This window comes from Myotis daubentonii, chromosome 8, assembly GCF_963259705.1.
Source record: "Myotis daubentonii chromosome 8, mMyoDau2.1, whole genome shotgun sequence".
Lineage (NCBI taxonomy): Eukaryota > Metazoa > Chordata > Mammalia > Chiroptera > Vespertilionidae > Myotis > Myotis daubentonii.
Window position 1 is genome coordinate 36,368,255 of NC_081847.1, and position 19,353 is coordinate 36,387,607.

The 19,353-nt window shown below is 41.3% G+C and overlaps 1 protein-coding gene across 6 annotated transcripts in view; it reads left to right on the forward strand.

The window, feature by feature from the left end:
- ITCH (itchy E3 ubiquitin protein ligase) overlaps window positions 1-19,353 on the forward strand; it is a 130,001-nt gene that overhangs the window by 17,164 nt on the left and 93,484 nt on the right. For all 6 annotated transcript variants that reach the window (XM_059705913.1, XM_059705917.1, XM_059705918.1 and 3 more), the window contains one exon: window positions 17,712-17,802. In XM_059705913.1, coding sequence (XP_059561896.1) covers window positions 17,733-17,802 — 70 coding nt within the window. In that variant the 5' untranslated portion in view covers window positions 17,712-17,732. The remainder of the gene's footprint in view (window positions 1-17,711; window positions 17,803-19,353) is intronic.

Here is a 19,353-nt window from a genome sequence, read left to right on the forward strand (position 1 = left end):
AAGCAACTTTTCCCCATCATAAGTGGATTTGAGTTCATTCTCTCATCTTTTGTTGAGAAATTTAAGTTACAGAAATGAGTATTTATTTATCTTCTACCCCAACCTAAAGTACTTTTATCTCCTACTAGAGGCCCAGTGCACAAAAATTTGTGCACTGGGGGGGGGTGGTCGGTCCCTCAGCCCAGCCTGTGCCCTCTCGCAGTCTGGGACCCCTCGGGGGATGACCACCTGCTGGCTTAGGCCTGCTCCCCGGGGGATTGGGCCTGCATTGAGCGTCTGCCCCCTGGTGGTCAGTATGTGTCATAGTGACCAGTCATTCCCAGTCTTTCTGCTGTTAGGGTCAGTTTGCATATTACCCTTTTACTATATAGGATAGAGGCCTGGTGCACGGGTGGAGACCGGCTGGTTTGCCCTGAAGGGTGTCCCGGATCAGGGTGGGTGTCCTGTTTGGGTGCCTGGCTAGCCTGGGTGAGGGGCTGATGGCTGTTTGCAGCTGGTCACACCCCCTTCAGGGTGGGGGTCCCCACTGGGGTGCCTGGCCAGTTTGGGTGAGGGGCTGAGGGCCATTTTCAGGCTGGCCTACGACTGAAGCTCACAGCTTCTCCTTTCTTTCTTTTTTTTTTTTATTCTGGGATTTATTTACCTTCTATAATTGAAACTCTGTTGCCGTCACTGGCGCTCCCAGCTCTGAGGCTGCGGCTGGCTGAAAGCAGGTATCTGGGGTTTGTTTGGCTTCTATAATTGAAACTTTGTTGCTTTTGGAGCTGTTGCTTTCAGAGCTCAGAGCCGGGCCATGGCAGGCGGGGAACCTTGGTTTCCTCCATCACTGGAGCAAGCAAGCCTCCTGCTCGCTTCAGCTGCGTGGCTGCCAGCCGCCATCTTTGTTGGCAGTTAATTTGAATATCTTGCTGGTTAGCCAATGGGAAGTGTAGCGGAGGTACGGTTAATTACCTTTTTTGTCTTTTATTAGATAGGATGACAATACCTTCAGCAACTCCATACACCAAGGTCAGATCCTTTGCAATTATTAGTAGAGAATGGGATCTACCTATTGTTCCTTCCAGCCAGTCTCTGTAACTGGCCCTGGGGAACAGAATCTAGTTTTCAACCCACAGGGTCCTGGTGGCTACTGGTTGCATACACAATAACCATCACACACACACAAAAAAGAACCATCACCAACTCCATTATCCATCCCACTTCCAACTGGATTGAGGCTGGAGTCCATTCTTCACAGTAGTAGCTGGTGAATGAAGACAGAATTTTCCAAAGAGATCCTTTGATACATAACTCTTCTACTTGAGTAGTGGTTTGGGAACATGGTTGAGTGTCCATACTCAAGGAAGATTACTCAGTATTTACAATTACCATTTATGCTTCTGTTTTTTAGTAAGGCTGTTTGAGGGTTTCATTTCATTAGGTTTTAGTTCTTTGAATACTACTGTACTTGAGCTCTTTGAATTCTGTACTTTCTGCTTCAATAAGCAATTTTTCTGCTCATCAGTTTTGTATGTTTCCTGAAATTCGTTTTGGTGGCTTTTAAGAAGATATAGGCCTATATTAAATTATTGAAAGGTCTTCTAGGTCAAAATAGATGTGGCCTATAAAAATAACTGATTGTGTTAGATGTGTTATTTCTAGAAAGAAACCAAGTAAATTTCATAATATTCTATTTAATAATTTATAAATAGGATACATATTTTAAAATAAGGCCAGACATGTGTTTGACTGTTTGTTGCTTATGGGACAAGATGTTACTGAAATAATCTTGTGAACTGTGTCTATCTCTTTCACTTTTTTCTTTCTACTGCCTTTCAGGAAGATGTTAAGATTAGTTTTTACCTCTGGCAATGTTTTAGCACCTTTTTTCTATATTAGACATTCTGTCTGTCACATTTTTATAGTGTGATAGTAAACATCACTCAAAATAAATGATATAAAATTGTTAAGAATTGACCCTATTTTAAGTTTCTTTATAACCAGCAGGATAATACGTAGCAGGTTATTTTAACATTATGTTAGATCTAGATTCAAACTGATACCTTCATTGGTTCAAGTCACATTGATTTACTAGGTGGAGATACCTTGTAAACCACACCACTGTACTTGATTGTGAAAACTTTTTTTAAAATTAAATATATTTCTTTTGATTTCAGAGAGGAAGAAAAAGAGAGACAGAAACATCAATGATGAGAGAGAATCATTGATTGGCTGCCTCCTGCATGCCCCACACTGGGGATCTAGCCTGCAACCTGGTCATGTGCCCTTTACTGGAATCGAACCTGTGACCCTTCATTTTGTAGGCAGACTCTCTATCCACTGAGCCAAACCAGTTAGGGCGGGAAAACTTTTTTAAAAATCACTTTAAAAGTTAGTTATTTTCCATAGGAAATTCATGCAGAGGCATTCATCTATGTCTCATGAATTTTAAAGCTATAGATGGAGGCAAAGTTGAAATGGCTTTAAAAATTGAGTGTTAGGAGAAGAGTGGAGGAGGTAAAAGAAGGATAGATTGTAAGATGAAAGGACATTAGGAAAGAAAGGTTAACCTAACATTAAGATATAGAAGTAGAAGAGAGATGCTAGAAATGGATCCTGCAGCGATCTCCACAAGATAGGAAAACCAAGTCATATTTATTTTTGTTGTAGAAACTAGATTAACAATATTTTCCCCCCACATTGAGAATGCTCTTTTTTTGGTCAAGTTTATTGAGCTATAACTTACATATAATAGAATTCATCCTTTTCAGAGATACAGGTATTTGAATTTTGATAAACACTTGCAATCTTGTGTGCCTTGGTACTTCTTCATCTCTCCCTAATCCCAGCCCCTAGGTGGCACTGATGTGGTCTTTTTTTTAAATCCTCACCCAAGGATATTTTTCTTTTTTTTTTTTTTTTAAAGAGTGGAAGGGGGCGGGGGGGGGGTAAGTGGAGGGGGAGAGAGAAACATTGATGTCAGAGAGACACATTGATTGGTTGCTTCCTACACTCGCCTGACCAGGGACAGGGATCAGCCTGCAACCAAGGTACGAGTCCTTGATTGGAATCGAACCTGGGACCTGTCACTAGACAGGCTGATACACTATCCACTGAACCAAAACCACTCAAGCAGCACTAATGTATTTTCTTCTCAATAATTTGGCCTTTTTCCAGAATGTCATAAATAGCATCATAGGGTATTTGTTTCCTAGGACTGCTGTTACAAATTACCACAACCTAAGTAGTTTTAGATAACACAACAACTTTATTCTTTCACAGTTTAGGAGTTCAAATGGCCAAAATAAGGTGTCAGCAGGGTTGAAACTCTCAGAGGGAGAATCTGTTTCATGTTTCTGAGGGTTGTCTGTAATCTTGGGCATTCCTTGGCTTCTATACACATCTCTCCAGTCTCTGCCTTCATCTTCACTTGGTGTTCCCCCTATGTCATTACGTCATCTTTATCTTGCATGTTTCTGTGTACACATTTTCTTATAAGGACACTAGTCATTGAATTATGGCCCACCCAAATGTGGTATGACCTCATCCTAACTTGATTGCATTTGCAAAGACCCCATAAGGCCAAATAAGGTCACATTCAGAGGTTCCAGGTAGACATGAATTTTGAGGGAGACACTATTCAACCCATTTCACATACATAGGGTATGCAGCCTTTAAAAAAATGTTTTAATTTATCATACAGTAAAATTTGCTTTTTAACTAACACTACAACACTAAGGATACAGAACAGGTCCATTATACCAAAAACCTTCTTTGTACTGCATTTTTATAGACATAACCAATCCCCTACTCTTAACTCCTGGCAACTAAAGATTTTTTCTTGTCTCTTTTGGAAACTGTCACATAAATAGAAAATAACATATGTAACCTTTAACTTTTTTTTTTAAATCCTCATCCGAGGATATTTTTCCATTGATTTTTAGAGGAAGTGGAAGAGAGGGAAAGACAGAGAAACATTGATGTGAGAGAAACATCTATTGTTTGCCTCTTGCACATACCCTGACCAGGGCCCAGGTTAGGCAGGACCTTGCAACTGAGGTAAATGCCCTTGACTGGAATCAAACCTGCAACAAGTCAGTCCACAGACCAACACTCTATCCACTGAGCCAAACTGGCTAGGGCTTATATGTAACCTTTTGAGATTGGGTTTCAGTCAGCATGATACCTTTGAGATTCATTCAAGTTGTTGCATCTATCACTAAGTTTTTTTGTTTGTTAGTTTTTAAATATGTTTTTATTGACTTTAGTAAGAAAGGATGGGAGAGGGAAAGACAGAAACATCACTGTGAGAGAGTAACATTGATTGGTTGCCTCCTGTATACACCCTGATGGGGGATCCAACCTAAAACCTGGGCATGTGCCCTAACCTGGAATCTAACCAGTGACCTGTCAGTGCATGGAATGACGCTCAACCAACTGAGCTACACCAGCCAGGGCAGTAGTTATTGATTGATTGATTAGTATTCCAGCCTATGAATATACCACAGTTTATCAGTTTACTTGTTGAGGTACATTGGGTTGTTTTACATTTTTGGCGGTTATGAATAGAGTTATTATAAACATTCCTGTACAGATTTTATGTGGGCATAGTGTTTTTATTTCTCTATGCATGATTTCTCAATGTTGGCACTATGACATGTCAGACTGGATAATTCTTTGTTTTGGAGGGTTGAATTTATAACAGCTTAATTTCAATAACATACAAAAACTCTTTTCCTTTACAGCTTTGTTACCACAGGTAAGATCATATTGGGTTACCCAATTGAATCTTAAGTTCAAAGGCAGTTGTCCTTATCAGAGGCACACAAAGGGGAGAAGAGAGGTCCATGGGAAAACAGGCAGAGATTGGAATTATACAACCATAAGGGAAGAAACTCCTGCAGTTTCTGAGGGTCAGAAATTTGGGAACAGCCTGGCTGAGCCGTTTTGGGTTAGGATCTAGATTTTGTTTTATTTTTTCTTCCTTTCGTGTGTGTGTGTGTGTGTGTGTGTGTGTGTGTGTGTGAAATTGATTTCAGAAAGGAAGGGAGAGGGAGAGAGATATAGAAATATCAATGATGAGAGAGAATCATTGATCAGCTGCCTCCTGCACGCCCCCTACTGGGGATCAAGCCCACAACCCAGGCATGTGCCCTTGACCATAATCAAATCCAGGACCTTTTAGTCTGCAGGCTGACACTCTATCCACTGAACCAAACCAGCTAGGGCTATATCTTTATTTTAAACTTTAATTTTTAAAATTTACTGATTTGAGAGAGAGAAATCAATTTGTTGTTCCACTTATTTATGCATTCATTGGCTGATTCTTGTATGTACTCTGGGAATTGAACCTGTAACCTTGGTGTATCGGGATGATGCTCTAACCAACTGAGCTATCCCTCCAAGGCTAGGGTCTTTATTTATTTTTATTATTTTAAAAAAGATATGTTTTTATTGATTTCAGAGAGGGAGGGAGAGGGAGAGAGAGATAGAAACATCAATGATGAGAGAGAATCATCGATAGGCTGTCTTTCACATACTCCCCACTTGGCATCAAGCACGCAATCTGGGCATATGCCCTGACCAGAAATTGAACTGTGACCTCTTGGTTCATAGGTTGACGTTCAATGACGGAACCACGCCAGCCGAGCAGCCTGTATCTTTTTCATTTGGCTGTACCTGAGTTACATCCTTTTTTTTTTTTTTTTAATATATTTTATTGATTTTTTACAGAGAGGAAGGGAGAGAGAGAGAGAGTTAGAAACATCGATGGGAGAGAAACATCGATCAGCTGCCTCCTGCACATCTCCCACTGGGGATGTGCCCGCAACCCAGGTACATGCCCTTGACCGGAATCGAACCTGGGACCTTTCAGTCCGCAGGCCGACGCTCTATCCACTGAGCCAGACTGGTTTCGGCGAGTTACATCCTTTTTTATAATTAACTAGAGACCCAGTGCTCAAAATTCATGTACTTGGGGGGCTGTGTCCCTCAGCCCGGCCTGCACCCTCTTGCAGATCGGGAGCCCTTGGGGGGTATCTGACTGCTGGCTTAGGCAGTCCCTGGGGGGAGTGGGCCTAAGCCAGCAGTCGGACATCTTTAGTGCAGCCGTGAACCGGGCTTCTGGCTGAGTGGCGCTTCCCCTGTGGGAGCACACTGACCACCAGGGGGCAGCTCCTGCATTGAGCGTCTGCCCCCTGGTGGTCAGTGCACGTCATAGTGACCTGTCATTCTGCCGTTCAGTCAATTTGCATATTAGCCTTTTATTATATAGGATCAGTAATCTAGTAAATAAAATGTTTCTCTGAGTTCTGTGAGCTGCTTTAGTAAATTAATTGACCTTGAGGAGGGGGTTGTTGGAACTTCCAATCTAGATCTGATGGGTCAGAAGCTTAGGTGATAACCTGGACTTGTCCAACTGCCTCTAAGTGGTGCTGGGGCTGGGGGGTCAGGAGGAGGCAGTCTTGTAGGACTGTAGGATCTGATGCTATCTCCAGGTAGATAGTGTCAGAATTGAGTTAAATTGTAGGACACCCAGTTGGTGTTGGAGAATTGCTTGTTGGTGTGGGAAACTCCCCCTACCAGGTGTACCAGTTAATAATGGCGGATTTTGTAATCAAAGAAAACACGATAATTTCAAGAGAAACATCAAAAGTGCTTTGTTCAAATTAATGTCCATCGCTAGTTACACATTTCCCCCATCTTTCAGGTAATTTGTGGATACCGTCCCAATAGAACTTTTCTTGTTTTGAGGCAAACCATTCAGAGACCCAATTTTCCACTTCTTCGTATGTTTTGAAGTGCTGCTCAGAAAGTGCGTGTGCCATCAATCAGAACAAGTGGTAATCTGAAGGAGCAAGGTGTGGTGAATATGGCGGGTGGGTTAATATTTCCCAGGCTAGATCTTTTAACGTGTCTTTAACTGGTTTTGAAGTGTGTGATGGTGCATCATCATGAAGCAAAATTACTTTGCCATGTTTTCTGGCACATTCTGGTCGTTTGATGATCAAAGTGTGGTTTAAAATCTTTCCCATTGCTTGTAAACGATCGGAAATTGTTTGCTTAAAATTGTTTTCTGAGCAATGTTTAATCTTTCTGCAAGTTATTTTTGAGTTTGTCACACATCTTCATCCAATAATGCTTATAATTGTAATTGTTGGTCTTCAAACTTTTTCGGTTAACCTGGATGTTCTTTGTCTTTTACATCAAAATCATCACTTTTAAAGCATTTAAACCAGCGTTTACAAGTATCTTGAGATGGAGCAAGTTCACCATAAGCTTCCTGAAGTATACGATAACTTTTTCTTCAAAATAAAGTAATGAATTAAAACTTCCCGCAAATGCTCTTTTTTTTTGGCACGAAATTTGACATTTTTAAGCATAAAAATATCTATGATGTTAACACCTTCAGCAAATTTGACATATGAAGTTTTGCAGCTTACTGTCAATTCAACAAAATAGCATACATATCAAATTACATATATCAACATATGTGTTACTCCCAAGTATTGAAAAAAATTTGCATTATTAACCGGTACACCTGGTATATGTCTCCTGCCACACACACATTAGAATTGGTGACCAGAACCTTTACACTGTTAAAAGAATGAAAAGTAGCCATAGCCTGCAAGTAAATATTTTCAAAACATATCTGATAAAAGACTTGCATATAAAATATACAAAGAACTCTTAAAATGCAACAGTAAGAAAACAAAATGGGAGCAAAAGATCTGAAGAGATTCCATACCAAACAATATACATAGATGGCAAACAAGCATATGAGAAGATTTTGAACATTATATGTTCTATGGAATTGCAATTTAACCACCAGAGAAATACCACTGTACATCTACCTATTAGACTTAATTTCAAAAAGTGAACAATACCAAATGCTAGTGAGGATATAGAGTAATGGGAATTCTCTTTTAGTCCTAGTAGGAACACACAATAGTATAGCCACTTTGGAAGGCCATTTGGCAGAGCTAAAACATAGGATTACCATTACCCAACAATTGTATTACTATTTACCCAATTGAGTTGAAAATAAGTTCACAAGTAACCTGCACATGAATATTTATAGCAGGTTTTTTTCATAATTGCCTAACACTGAAAGCAACCACGATGTTCTTCAGTAGGCAAATAGATAAAGTGTGGTACAAACAGTAGAATATTATTAAGCAATTAAAAACATAAGCTGTCAAGTTATGTTAAGATATGGAGGAACCTTTTATCATACTTCTGAGTGAAAGAAGGCAGCCCAAAAGGGCTCCAAATTGTATGTTTCTACCTATCTGATATTCTGGAAGAGGCAAAACTTCAGAGACAGTAAAAAGATCCATGATAGCCAAGGGTTCTGAGTGAAGACAGAGAGATGAATAGGTGAAGCATAGGGGATTTTTAGGGTGGTGAGATCTTTCTGTTTTATTGTAGTGATGGATACATGGCTTTATTCATTTGTCAAGCCATAGTATTGTACAACATAAAGAATGAACCTTAATATAAATTGTGGACTTGAGAAAAAGAATTATAGAATATTCCAGGCACTGATTATCATGATAGACAAGGTGCCTGCTTTTGTGAGCCTTACAGTCCATAAATGGGAAAATTTTAATGATCTGATAAAATGTAGTAGATGGCTACTTTAGATTGAGTAATCAGGGCAGACCTCTCTGAAGAGGTGAGAATTTAACTTGAGGCTGGTATACAAGAAGTGTTGGCTTTTAAAGGTAGAGGAAAAAGCATTCCCAGCAGAGGGCACAGTTGGTGCAAAAGGCTGGAAGGCTGGAATAACAGTGTGTTTGAGGAATAGAAAGAAACCCAGATTTGCAATGGGTGAGGAGAACGATATGAGGTGAAGTCACAAAATCAGTCATGGGTGGAATGGAATAGGGTTTCTGTAAGCTAGGATAATGAGTTTGGATTCTATTTTAAGTGAGATAGGAAGTTATGATCTAACTTCAATTTTTAAAAAATTTAAATTCTTTATAGTTTAAAGTATCACATATGTCTCCTTTTCCCCCCCATTGACCTCTCCCCAGTCACTCCCATCCCCCAGCACATGCCCTCACCCCCCTGCTGTCTGTGTCCATTGGTTATGCTTATATGCATACATACAGGTCCTTTGGTTGATCTCTTACCCTGTCCCCTTCCCTCTGAGGCTTGACAGTTTGTTCAATGCTTCTATGTCTCTGGATCTGTTTTTGTTCATCAGTTTATGTTGCTCATTATATTCCACAAATGAGTGAGATCATGTGATATTTATCTTTCTCTGACTGGCTTATTTCGCTTAGCATAATGCTCTCCTGGTCCATCCATGCTATTGCAAATGGTACGAGCTCTTTCTTTTTTACAGCAGCATAGTATTTCATTGTGTAGACATACCATAGGTTTTTAATCTGTTCATCTGCTGTTGGGCACTTAGGCTGTTTCCAACTCTTAGCTATTGTAAACTAGAGGCTTGGTGCATGAATTCGTCTTGCCCAGTCCTGATCGGGGCTAATGGGGACTGCGGGAGGGCTCTAGGGCGTGTCCAGCCCTCTCACTCAGTCCCGATTGGCCGATCCCAGCAGCAAGCTAACCTACCAGTTGGAGCATCTGCCTTATGTGCCGAGCCAGCTCAGCCAGGTTTGGTGAGCTTGAGTGGGGCCAGTGAAGGTATTGAGAAAAGACAGACAAGAGAATAAAAGCTGGGTCTGGGTGGGATGCTGTCCTCTCTGATGGAGAGCTAGTGACAGCGCCACGACTACAAGCTGTGTCTTTATTTGATAACTAGATTCCATGAGGCAAAGTAAGGGCCTGGTCAAGATGTTTACAACATACTTGTGGGTTTCGATCGTTACATGCACCTGAACTCTATCAAGCCCACATCACTCAGGCACGTGGGGCCATGTGTTCGGGCCATAGTTTCAAGCTTACAACTATAGCTGTTGGCTATAATTGTGCTGGGAGGGCTTTGCCCTCCAAGCTGGGAGTTGCATGTGGCAATGAGAGAACTGTGCCCTCTCATTAGTCCGAGGCTTGAACCTGTCCAAACACTGTAGCCGCTCCCCACATCTCCCCCCTTTTTTCTGTTTTTAAACACTTCCATTTACATCATCAAAAACTGTAAGCAAATTATTCAGCATAACCAAAACATCAAGAACAAACTTCTGGCTGTTAACAGAATAACCAACACACATGCACATGTTAAAATTTTCAGGAGATTTTACTCAGAGTCCTTAGATTTTAGCTGTGCCAAATGCAATTACTAAAAACCAAAGAAGGGGGGAGATGTAGAGAGTGCCTGGGAAGGCACATGAGCATTTCTTTAATTATTGTCAGCGGAATCCAGTGGTGTTGGCAGAGCCACGTCCTGGAAACACACCTTGCCAGAGGCAGGTGTGTTGTCAGCCTGACTTACAGCTCAGGCACCAGGAGGTGGGTTTCATTATCTAAATCCAGCCAAGCACCAGGAACAAACATGATTATCTGGGTCCACGCAGAAGTGACGATTACAAAGAACCCACAAGAATGCATATAATCTTCTTTGTCTTGGGCTTTAGTAAAACTTCCTGGGTTTTGCTGTATAAAATAAACGTGCAGTATTGGCTCTGGATCCCTGTCTCTTCATTAGAGGACAGTGGTCCCACCCAGTCCCAGCTTTCCCTACTGTATTTGTGTCTATCTCTTTTATTTTCTCAATCCCTAGTCGCCCCTATTCAGGAACCGGACCATTCTGTATCCCAGGGGTGGGCAAACTTTTTGACTCGAGGGCCACAGTGGGTTCTTAAACTGGACCGGAGGGCCGGAACAAAAGCATGGATGGAGTGTTTGTGTGAACTAATATAAATTCAAAGTAAACATCATTACATAAAAGGGTACAGTCTTTTTTTTCAATAGTTTTATTCATTTCAAACAGGCCGGATCCGGCCGGCGGGCCGTAGTTTGCCCACGGCTGCTAGCCGCACTGGATACAGAAAAGAGAGAAATATTTATACCCCCCAGTGGTCAGTGTGCATCATAGCAACTGGTTGAGTGGTCGACCGAATGGTCAACTGATCTGTCTGACACTTAGCATATTACGCTTTTATTATGCAGCATTGTCCTGCTATTAACATAGGGGTGCTTATATCCTTTCTGATTGGTGTTTCTGATTTCTTGGGATATATTCCTAGAAGTGGGATTACTGGGTCAAATGGGAGTTCCATTTTTAATTTTTTAAGGAAACTCCATAAAAAGAGTGGCTGCACCAGTCTGCAGTCTCACCAGCGGTGCGCGAGGGTTCCTTTTTTTCCACATCCTGGCCAGCACTTGTCATTTGTTGATTTGTTGATGATAGCCATTCTGACAGGTATGAGATGATACCTCATTATCTTTTTTTTTTTTTTTTAAGTATACCTTATTGATTTTTTACAGAGAGGAAGGAAGAGGGATAGAGAGTTAGAAACATTGATGAGAGAGAAACATCAATCACCTGCCTCCTGCACACCTCCCACCGGGGACGTGCCCGCAACCAAGGCACATGCCCTTGACGGGAATTGAACCTGGGACCCCTCAGTCCATAGGCCAACGCTGTATCCACTGAGCCAAACGAGTTAGGGTCCTCATTGTCGTTTTGATTTGCATCTCTCGGATGATTAGTGACTTTGAGTATGTTTTCATATGTCTCTTGGCCTTCTGTATGTTCACTTTCGAAAAGTGTCTATTCTAACTTCATTTTTAAAAAAGTACCCTAGTTGCTATGTGGAGAATGGATGTGGGGAGGGAGAGGGAGCTGGAGTTGGGAGACCAGTTTTAATGACTTGTAGTAATTTGTTGACATAGCAGGGATGTTTGTGGCTTGGACTAAGATGGTTAAGAAGAGAAGGAAAAAAGTAGATATGTATTTTAGGGTATATAGTAGGGCATATTTTGCAGGTAGAATCCTAAGCACATGTTGTGAGGGAAAGATAATGTTTGTATCTTTGGCTTGAGTAACTGGATGGATGGTATTGAATGAGTGTGCCCAGGTGATAGTTTCGATTTAGTCATTTTAACCATGTAGGCAGCTGTAAATAATAGTCAAACCTAGGAGTCTGGAGCTCAGGGGAGAAGACAAGACTTGTATATATTCTCTATTCTGTCTACTCTGTCTTGCCTGTTTTGTTTTTTTGCTTTTTCCCATTTTGATATATTTTTACTACTATTCTACTTCATTTATTTAAAAAATTTTTTAGCCCTGGCCGCTATGGCTTGGTTGGAGCATCGTGCTGTACACCTAAGGGTGGTCAGGGTGTGTGTATGTGAGGCAACTGATTGATTGCCCCCCCCCCCTCGCCTTCCTCTCTCCTCCTTCCTCTCTCTAAAGTCAAAATTTTTTTTAAAAAAATTTAAGTTACAGTGGACATTCAGTAGTATATTAGTTTTAGGAATACAGTGTATCTATGGTTAGGACAGTTGTATAAATTATATTACTTGATAAGTCTAGTTACCCCCTGACAGCATATCCCCTGTCTTGCCTGTTTTATAAATTCTACAAGTCATCAGTGTTACACGGTTTCTTTTTAAAACCTCAAACAATACATATAAAACCTAAGTTTCCCAATGATTACCTTCTTTATTACACACAGACCTCCCTCACCCACTACTGTTACCAGTTTGGGATATAAACTTTTTTGTGTTTATTTGTAAGTCTATGTACAAATATATATTTTGTTTCCAAAAATAACATTGTGTATATTCTGTGATGTTAAAATGTTCATGGAATTATTCCATTTTAGCCATTAATAAGTTATTTGTTTTAATGGCTGCATGGTATGAATATGTGATTTATTTAACCAGTTGCCAATTGATATTTAGTCCATTTCTGTAGTTTTCCTTTTTACTGTTATACAAACAGTAATTTTTATTCTTTTCAAGAATTTAAATTATTAAAATTGCCAGCATGTTTTTGTAGAGCATCTCACAATTCTTTCATAGTAATTCTCTGTAATTATCTGGAGAGAATCACTGTTCCTAAATATGTTTATAGTCTATATATACTGTCATCAGTCTTTCTATATAAAGTTAATTTGTTTTTAAAATGTGTTTTATCTCTAGAGGTTTTAGATTTTCTTTGCAACTTTGAATTAATATTAATTTAGAGTAAATAACCTACACTATACTATTTTTTCTAGCAGGCAACTGTTGATATAGATTATGCATGAAATCAGCATTCAGATATTGGACTTTTGTTACTGCCTCTTAATTTACTTGTCTTGATGTTGAGTTCTGTGGTAAACAGTCTTTTGGGTATTGAGAAGATAATAACTATGCAGAATGTGGTAATGATGTCTTTGAGGGCCCGTTCTATAACAAGCACTTTGAATCACAAGAATATCCTTTGAAATGCAGTGTTAAAGCTTTTCTGTTAACACCTCATTTTTTTTATATTCTGGGTGACTTCTAATGACTTTATTTATGGTGTATGCCTTCCCTATCTATCTATATAAATATATAAAAGCCTAAGTGACCATTACACCAGAACGACCGGAACGACCAGTCGCTATGATGCACACTGGGCAGGCAGGCAGGCAGGCAGGCAGGCAAGCAGTTAGGAACGAGCAGGCAGTCATGTGTGCAGATAGGGGAGAGTGGTCCTGGATTGCAAGAGGGATGTCTAACTGCAGGGATTGGGCCTAAACCAGCAGTCGGACATTCCCCAAGGGGTTCCAGATTGCGCCAGGACATAGGCCAGGCTGAGGGACTCCCCGCCCCGCTCCTGTGCATGAATTTCGTGCACCAGGCTTCTAGTTTAAAATAAAAGGGCTTGCCCTGGCCGGTATGACTCAGTTGGTTGGGTGTTGTCCAGTGCACCAAAAGGTTGCTGGTTCACTTCCCAGTCAGCGCACCTGCCCAGTTTGCTGGTTCAATCCCTGGTAAGGGGGTCTGCAAGAGGTGGCCAATCTATGTTTTGCTGTCACATTGATGTTTCTCTGCCCTCCTTTCTCTCTAAAAATCATTTTTAAAATCTTAAAATGGCTCTTTTAGTAAATTATAGGTTATAAAAGATATGAAATGGTACAATTTAAATAAATAAAAAAGGTGAAGGGAAAACTACATATATCAGACCAAAACTATAGTAAGGCCAAAATTTTAGCTTTGTATGTTTTCATATATGCAAGTCAAGGAACGAAACATTAGATTTCATAGAGTTCACCTCAGTAGGAATTATTGTTCTATTTCATTTTGGTAGATTTGGGAAAACATCAGAATTGTTTTATATTTAAAATTTTAAATGGAAGTCTCACTTTGTATAAAAACTCAAGGCAATGTTTAGGGTTTAAATATATTTTGTTTGCTTTTTTGTATGTGTATACTTTTTTCATAGTACCTGGCAAATAGTAAGTGCTAAGTAAATTTTGTTTGACTTTAATCTTTACCTTGGCCTATTTAAAATATTTCTGATATTTTTATTCAGTCCCCAAAAGCCTAAGAACAGTTTTTTTTATTTTTAAATCATATTTAGTTTAATTCAAATACTATTAATGATAAATAACAAATATTTACAGAGGTTTGTTTTTTCCCCAAAAACATAAACATTTAAAGTTTACAACAACCCCTGTGAGGTAGAGGTGGTATTAGCCCCATTTTTCTGACAGGAAACTGAGACCTAGCGAGGTTATACATAATTCAAATAATACCATATAGTAAGTGTTGAGCTAGGAATCAAGCCCAAGTGTTCCTACTTTTATAAAGTACTAGAGGCCCGGTGAACGAAATTCATGCACCCAGGAGCAGGTGGGTCCCTCAGCCCAGCCTGTGCTCTCTCACAGTCCGGGAGCCCTTGGGGGATGTCCGACTGACTGCTCCCCCCTGGGGAGCGGGCCTAAGCCAGCAGACATCCTTAGCACTGCTGCGGAGGCGGGAGAGAGAGGTTCCTGCCACCACCGCTGAGCTCGCCAGCCGTGAGCGTGGCTTCTGGCTGAGTTGCGCTCCACTGTGGGAGTGCACTGATTACCAGGGGGCAGCTCCTGCATTGAGCATCTGCCCCCTGGTGGTCAGTGTGCATCATAGTAACTGGTCGTTCCGCTGTTCAGTCGATTTGCATATTAGCCTTTTATTATATAGGATTTGTTATATGAATCATGCTATTTTCACATGGAGATTAACTCTTCCCTGATTAGTGACTGAAGAAGATATGTTACAGGTTTTCATTTAATATAATTCAATAGCCATTTATTTAAGGATTTGCTGTATATCAGGCACTGTTTTGGGCTTTTGGGTTTCATCAATGAACACCACAAAACCCCTGCTCATCTAGAGTTTGTATTCTAGCCTAGAGTGTCAGAACCCATGAACTACAAAGTGAATTACTTAGTATGTCAGAAAGGGATATAGTCAGTAGAAGAAAATGACCAGGATAGGTGGAACAGATTGTAAAATTGACAAGAGATCAAATAGAATAAAGGTCCCTAAGGCTAGAGCATGCTAGAGTAACGTGGAAGTAGGTGCTTGAGTAGGGGAGCAGAATAGAAGGAAATCAGGAAGTTGGAAGCACATATCATATTAGGTCTTTTAGATAAGAGTCATCCTGGTTGTGTTGAGATAGATACTGAGGCTAGACAAGGGTAGGAACAGGAAGACCTTTTAGGTTATTGCCATAATCTAGGGAAAAGATGGCTGTCAGAGGAAGCTCTGAACATATTGGTGGTCGAGGTGGTGAGAAATGGTTGAATTCTGGATGTATTTCGCAAATAGCGACAAAAGAATTTGCCTGCAGGTTGGAAGGCAAACATTAAAGAAAGGAGTTAAGGGTGACTCCAAGGTTTTTTTTTAGCCTGATCATCCATTTGAAAGGATGGAGTTGCCATCAACTGAGATAATTTACGGGGAAGATGAGGAGTTCATTTTGGGATGTGTTAAGTTTGGGATGTCTTTAAATACCCAAGTAAAGTTGTTTAGAGTTGAGGAATAAAGTTTGGGATCGTATATAATAAAAGACTAATACGCAAATCAACCAGTGGAATGACTGGTGGCTATGATGCACACTGACCACCAAGGGGCAGACACTCAATGCAGGAGCTGACCCCTGGTGGTCAGTGCACTAACACAGGGGGAGCGCCGCTCAGCCAGAAGCTGGGCTCATGGCTGGTGAGCGCAGTGGCAGTGGCAGGAGCCTCTCCTGCCTCCATGGCAGCGCTAAGGATGTCTGACTGACGGCTTTGGCCCGCTCCCCCTGAGCAGACCTAAGCCATCAGTCGGACATCTCCCGAGGGCTCCCGAACTGCAAGAGGGTGTAGGGTGGGCCAAGGGATAGCCCCCCCCCAAGTGCATGAATTTCATGCACTGGGCCTCTAGTAGAAATATAAAGTTGGAACTCTTTGGTATATAGATGATATTTTTAAAATTTTTTTTATTACGTAAATCTTTATTGTTGAAAGTATAGCATATGTCCCGTTTTTACCTCCATTGACTCCTTGTAACCCACCCCATCCCCTGCCCCAGGCCTTCATCATCCTATTGTCTGTGTCCATGGGTTATGCATATATACATACAAGTTCTTTGGTTGATCTCTTCCCCCCTCCACTCCACCTCTACCCCCGCGATTCTCCACTCATCAATTTATTTTGTTATTTATATTCCAATATGAGTGCGATCATGTGATACTTGTCTTTCTCTGACTGACTTATTTTACTTAGCATGATACTCTCCAGGTTCCTCCATGTTGTCTCAAAGGGTGTAAGAGATTATTTTTTGCTGCTGCGTAGTATTCCGTGGTATAAATATACCACAGCTTTTTTATCCACTCATCTACTGATGGGCACTTGGGCTGTTTCCTGATCTTAGCTATTGTAAATTGTGCTGCTATGCACATAGGGTACATACATTCTTTCTGATTGGTGTTTCAGGTTTCTTAGGATATATTCCTAGAAGTGGGATCACTGGGTCAAATGGCAGCTCCATATTTAATTTTTTGAGGAAACTCCATACTGTTTTCCATAATGGCTGCACCAGTCTGCATTCCTACCAGCAGTGTACTAGAGTTCCCTTTTCTCCACATCCTTGCCAGCACTTGTCATTTGTTGATTTGTTGATGGTAGCCATTCTGACAGGTGTGAGGTGATACCTCTTTGTCATTTTAATTTGCATTTCTCTGTAGATCAGTGACTTTGAGCATTTCTTCATATGTCTCGGCCTTCTGTATGTTCTCTTTGAAGAAGTGTCTATTTAGGTCCTTTGCCCATTTTTTAAACGGATTGTTTGTTTTTCTTTTGTTAAGTTGTATAAGTTCATTATATATTTTGGAAATTAACCCTTTATCAGATGTATCATTGTCAAATATGTTCTCCCACACAGTGGGCTTCCTTTTCATTTTGTTTCTTTTGCTGTGCAGAATGGATGATATTTTTGAGGAACTGAGTATCAGGATAAGAAGGAGCCAATAACTGAACCCTAGGTTACTCCAACGTGAAAAGCATACAGAGAGAAGGAATTGTCAGAGGAGACTAAGAAGGAACAATTAGTGAGGGTAGGATATAAACCTAGAGAATTTGTCTTGGAAACTCAAGGAAAGAAGGTAAATCTCGGAAGGAGGAATGATCAACCATGTCAGATTTTTCTGGTAGGTTAGGCAGGATGAATACTTAGAATTGAAAATTATATTTAGCAATGTGAAGACCACTGGTTATTATGTCGCATTCAGTGGGATGTGGAAATGGCTTGGTTAGCCCCATTTACATATTTTTAAAATGGGAATTTTTGATGTTTACAAGTTTTTCTTTTGCCATGTTCAGGTTTGCTGTCCTATTGGTGGTATGTGTGACAGTGGATCACAGCTTGGTTCAATGGGTAGCCTGACCATGAAATCACAACTTCAGATCACTGGTAAGTCTTTAAAAGACCCACTACTTTACTCACCCTGCCCCCCAAAATAAAAAATAATCTTAAGAGAAGAAAATCTTTAGTTACATATCAAGTGCTGAATTAATATTTGCTTAATGAATGAACAAAATGTGTAGATATGTAAAAATGACATTTTTGTTGTTAATCCTCACCTGAGGATATTGTTTCCATTGCTTTTCAAAAAGAGTGTGGAAGGAAGGGAGAGAAGAAGAGATGGGGGAGAGAGGAGGAAACATCGATGTGAGAGATCATTGATTGGCTGCATGTGCCCCGATAGGTGGATGGGTAGGGGCACAGTGTGCACCTGCAACCCTTTGATGTTTAGGCTGGCACTCTGACCACTGAACAACATGGGCCAGCCAAAAATTACATTTATATTTCAGGAAATTCATTCTTGGATAACATTTATTAGTATTTTATTTCTTTTTATTGCCAAATAATATTTCATGTATGGACATACCACATTTTATTTACCTATTTATCAGTTGATTGGTGTTTGGGTTGTTTATACTTTTTGGCTATTATGAAAGCTAGAGGCCCGGTGCATGAAATTTGTGCATGGGTAGGGTCCCTAGGCCTGGCTGGCGATCAGGGCCAATCGGGACCTTCTGGCTGTTGGCCGGGGTCTTCCTTTTTTCTGTGCCACCCACGTCAAAGCTATTTTGCCATATAACACCACCCAACCTCATCTGAGGATATTTTTTCCATTGATTTTTAGAGAGAGTTGAAGGGAGGGGGAGAGACAGAGAGAGAGAGAGAAACATCAATGTGAGAGAGATACATCAGTTGGTTGCCTCTTTCACATACCCAAACCAGGGACAGGAATAAGCTTTCAACTGAGGTACATGCCCTTGACCAGAATCAAACATGGGACACTTCAGTTCACAGACCAATGCTCTATCCATTGAGCCAAACCGGCTAGGGCAGGATACTTATTTCAGAGACATGACATCTATTATAAACTAGAGGCCCAGTGCATGAAAATTCATGCGCTTGAGGGGGGTGTCCCCTTAGCCCAACCTGCGCCCTCTTGCAGTCCAGGAACCCTTGGGGGATGTCCAGCTGCTGGCTTAGGCCTGCTCCCTAGGGGGATCAGGCCTAAGCTGGCAGTCCGACATCCCTCTGGCAGCCTGGGAGCCCTGGGGGATGTCCAGCTGATGGACAGGGGGGCAGTTGGGGGTGACCAGTCCAGCAGGGGAGGGGCATTTAGGGGCGACCAGGCCAGCAGAGGGGGGAAGTTGGGGGCGACCAGGCCTGCAGAGGGGGCAGTAAGGGTGGACCAGGCTGGTGGGGGCAACCAGGACGGCACACAGAGGCAGTGAGGGGTGATCAGGCCGGCGGTGGGGGCAGTTAGGGGCGACCAGGCAGGCAGGCAGGCAGGCAGGTGAGCGATTAGAAGCCAGCAGTCCAGGATTGTGAGAGGGATGTCCAACTGCCAGTTTAGTCCTGATCCGGGGATTGGGCCTAAACTGGCAGTTGGACATCCCCCGAGGGGTCCCGGATTGGAGAGGGTGCAGTCTGGGCTGAGGGGAC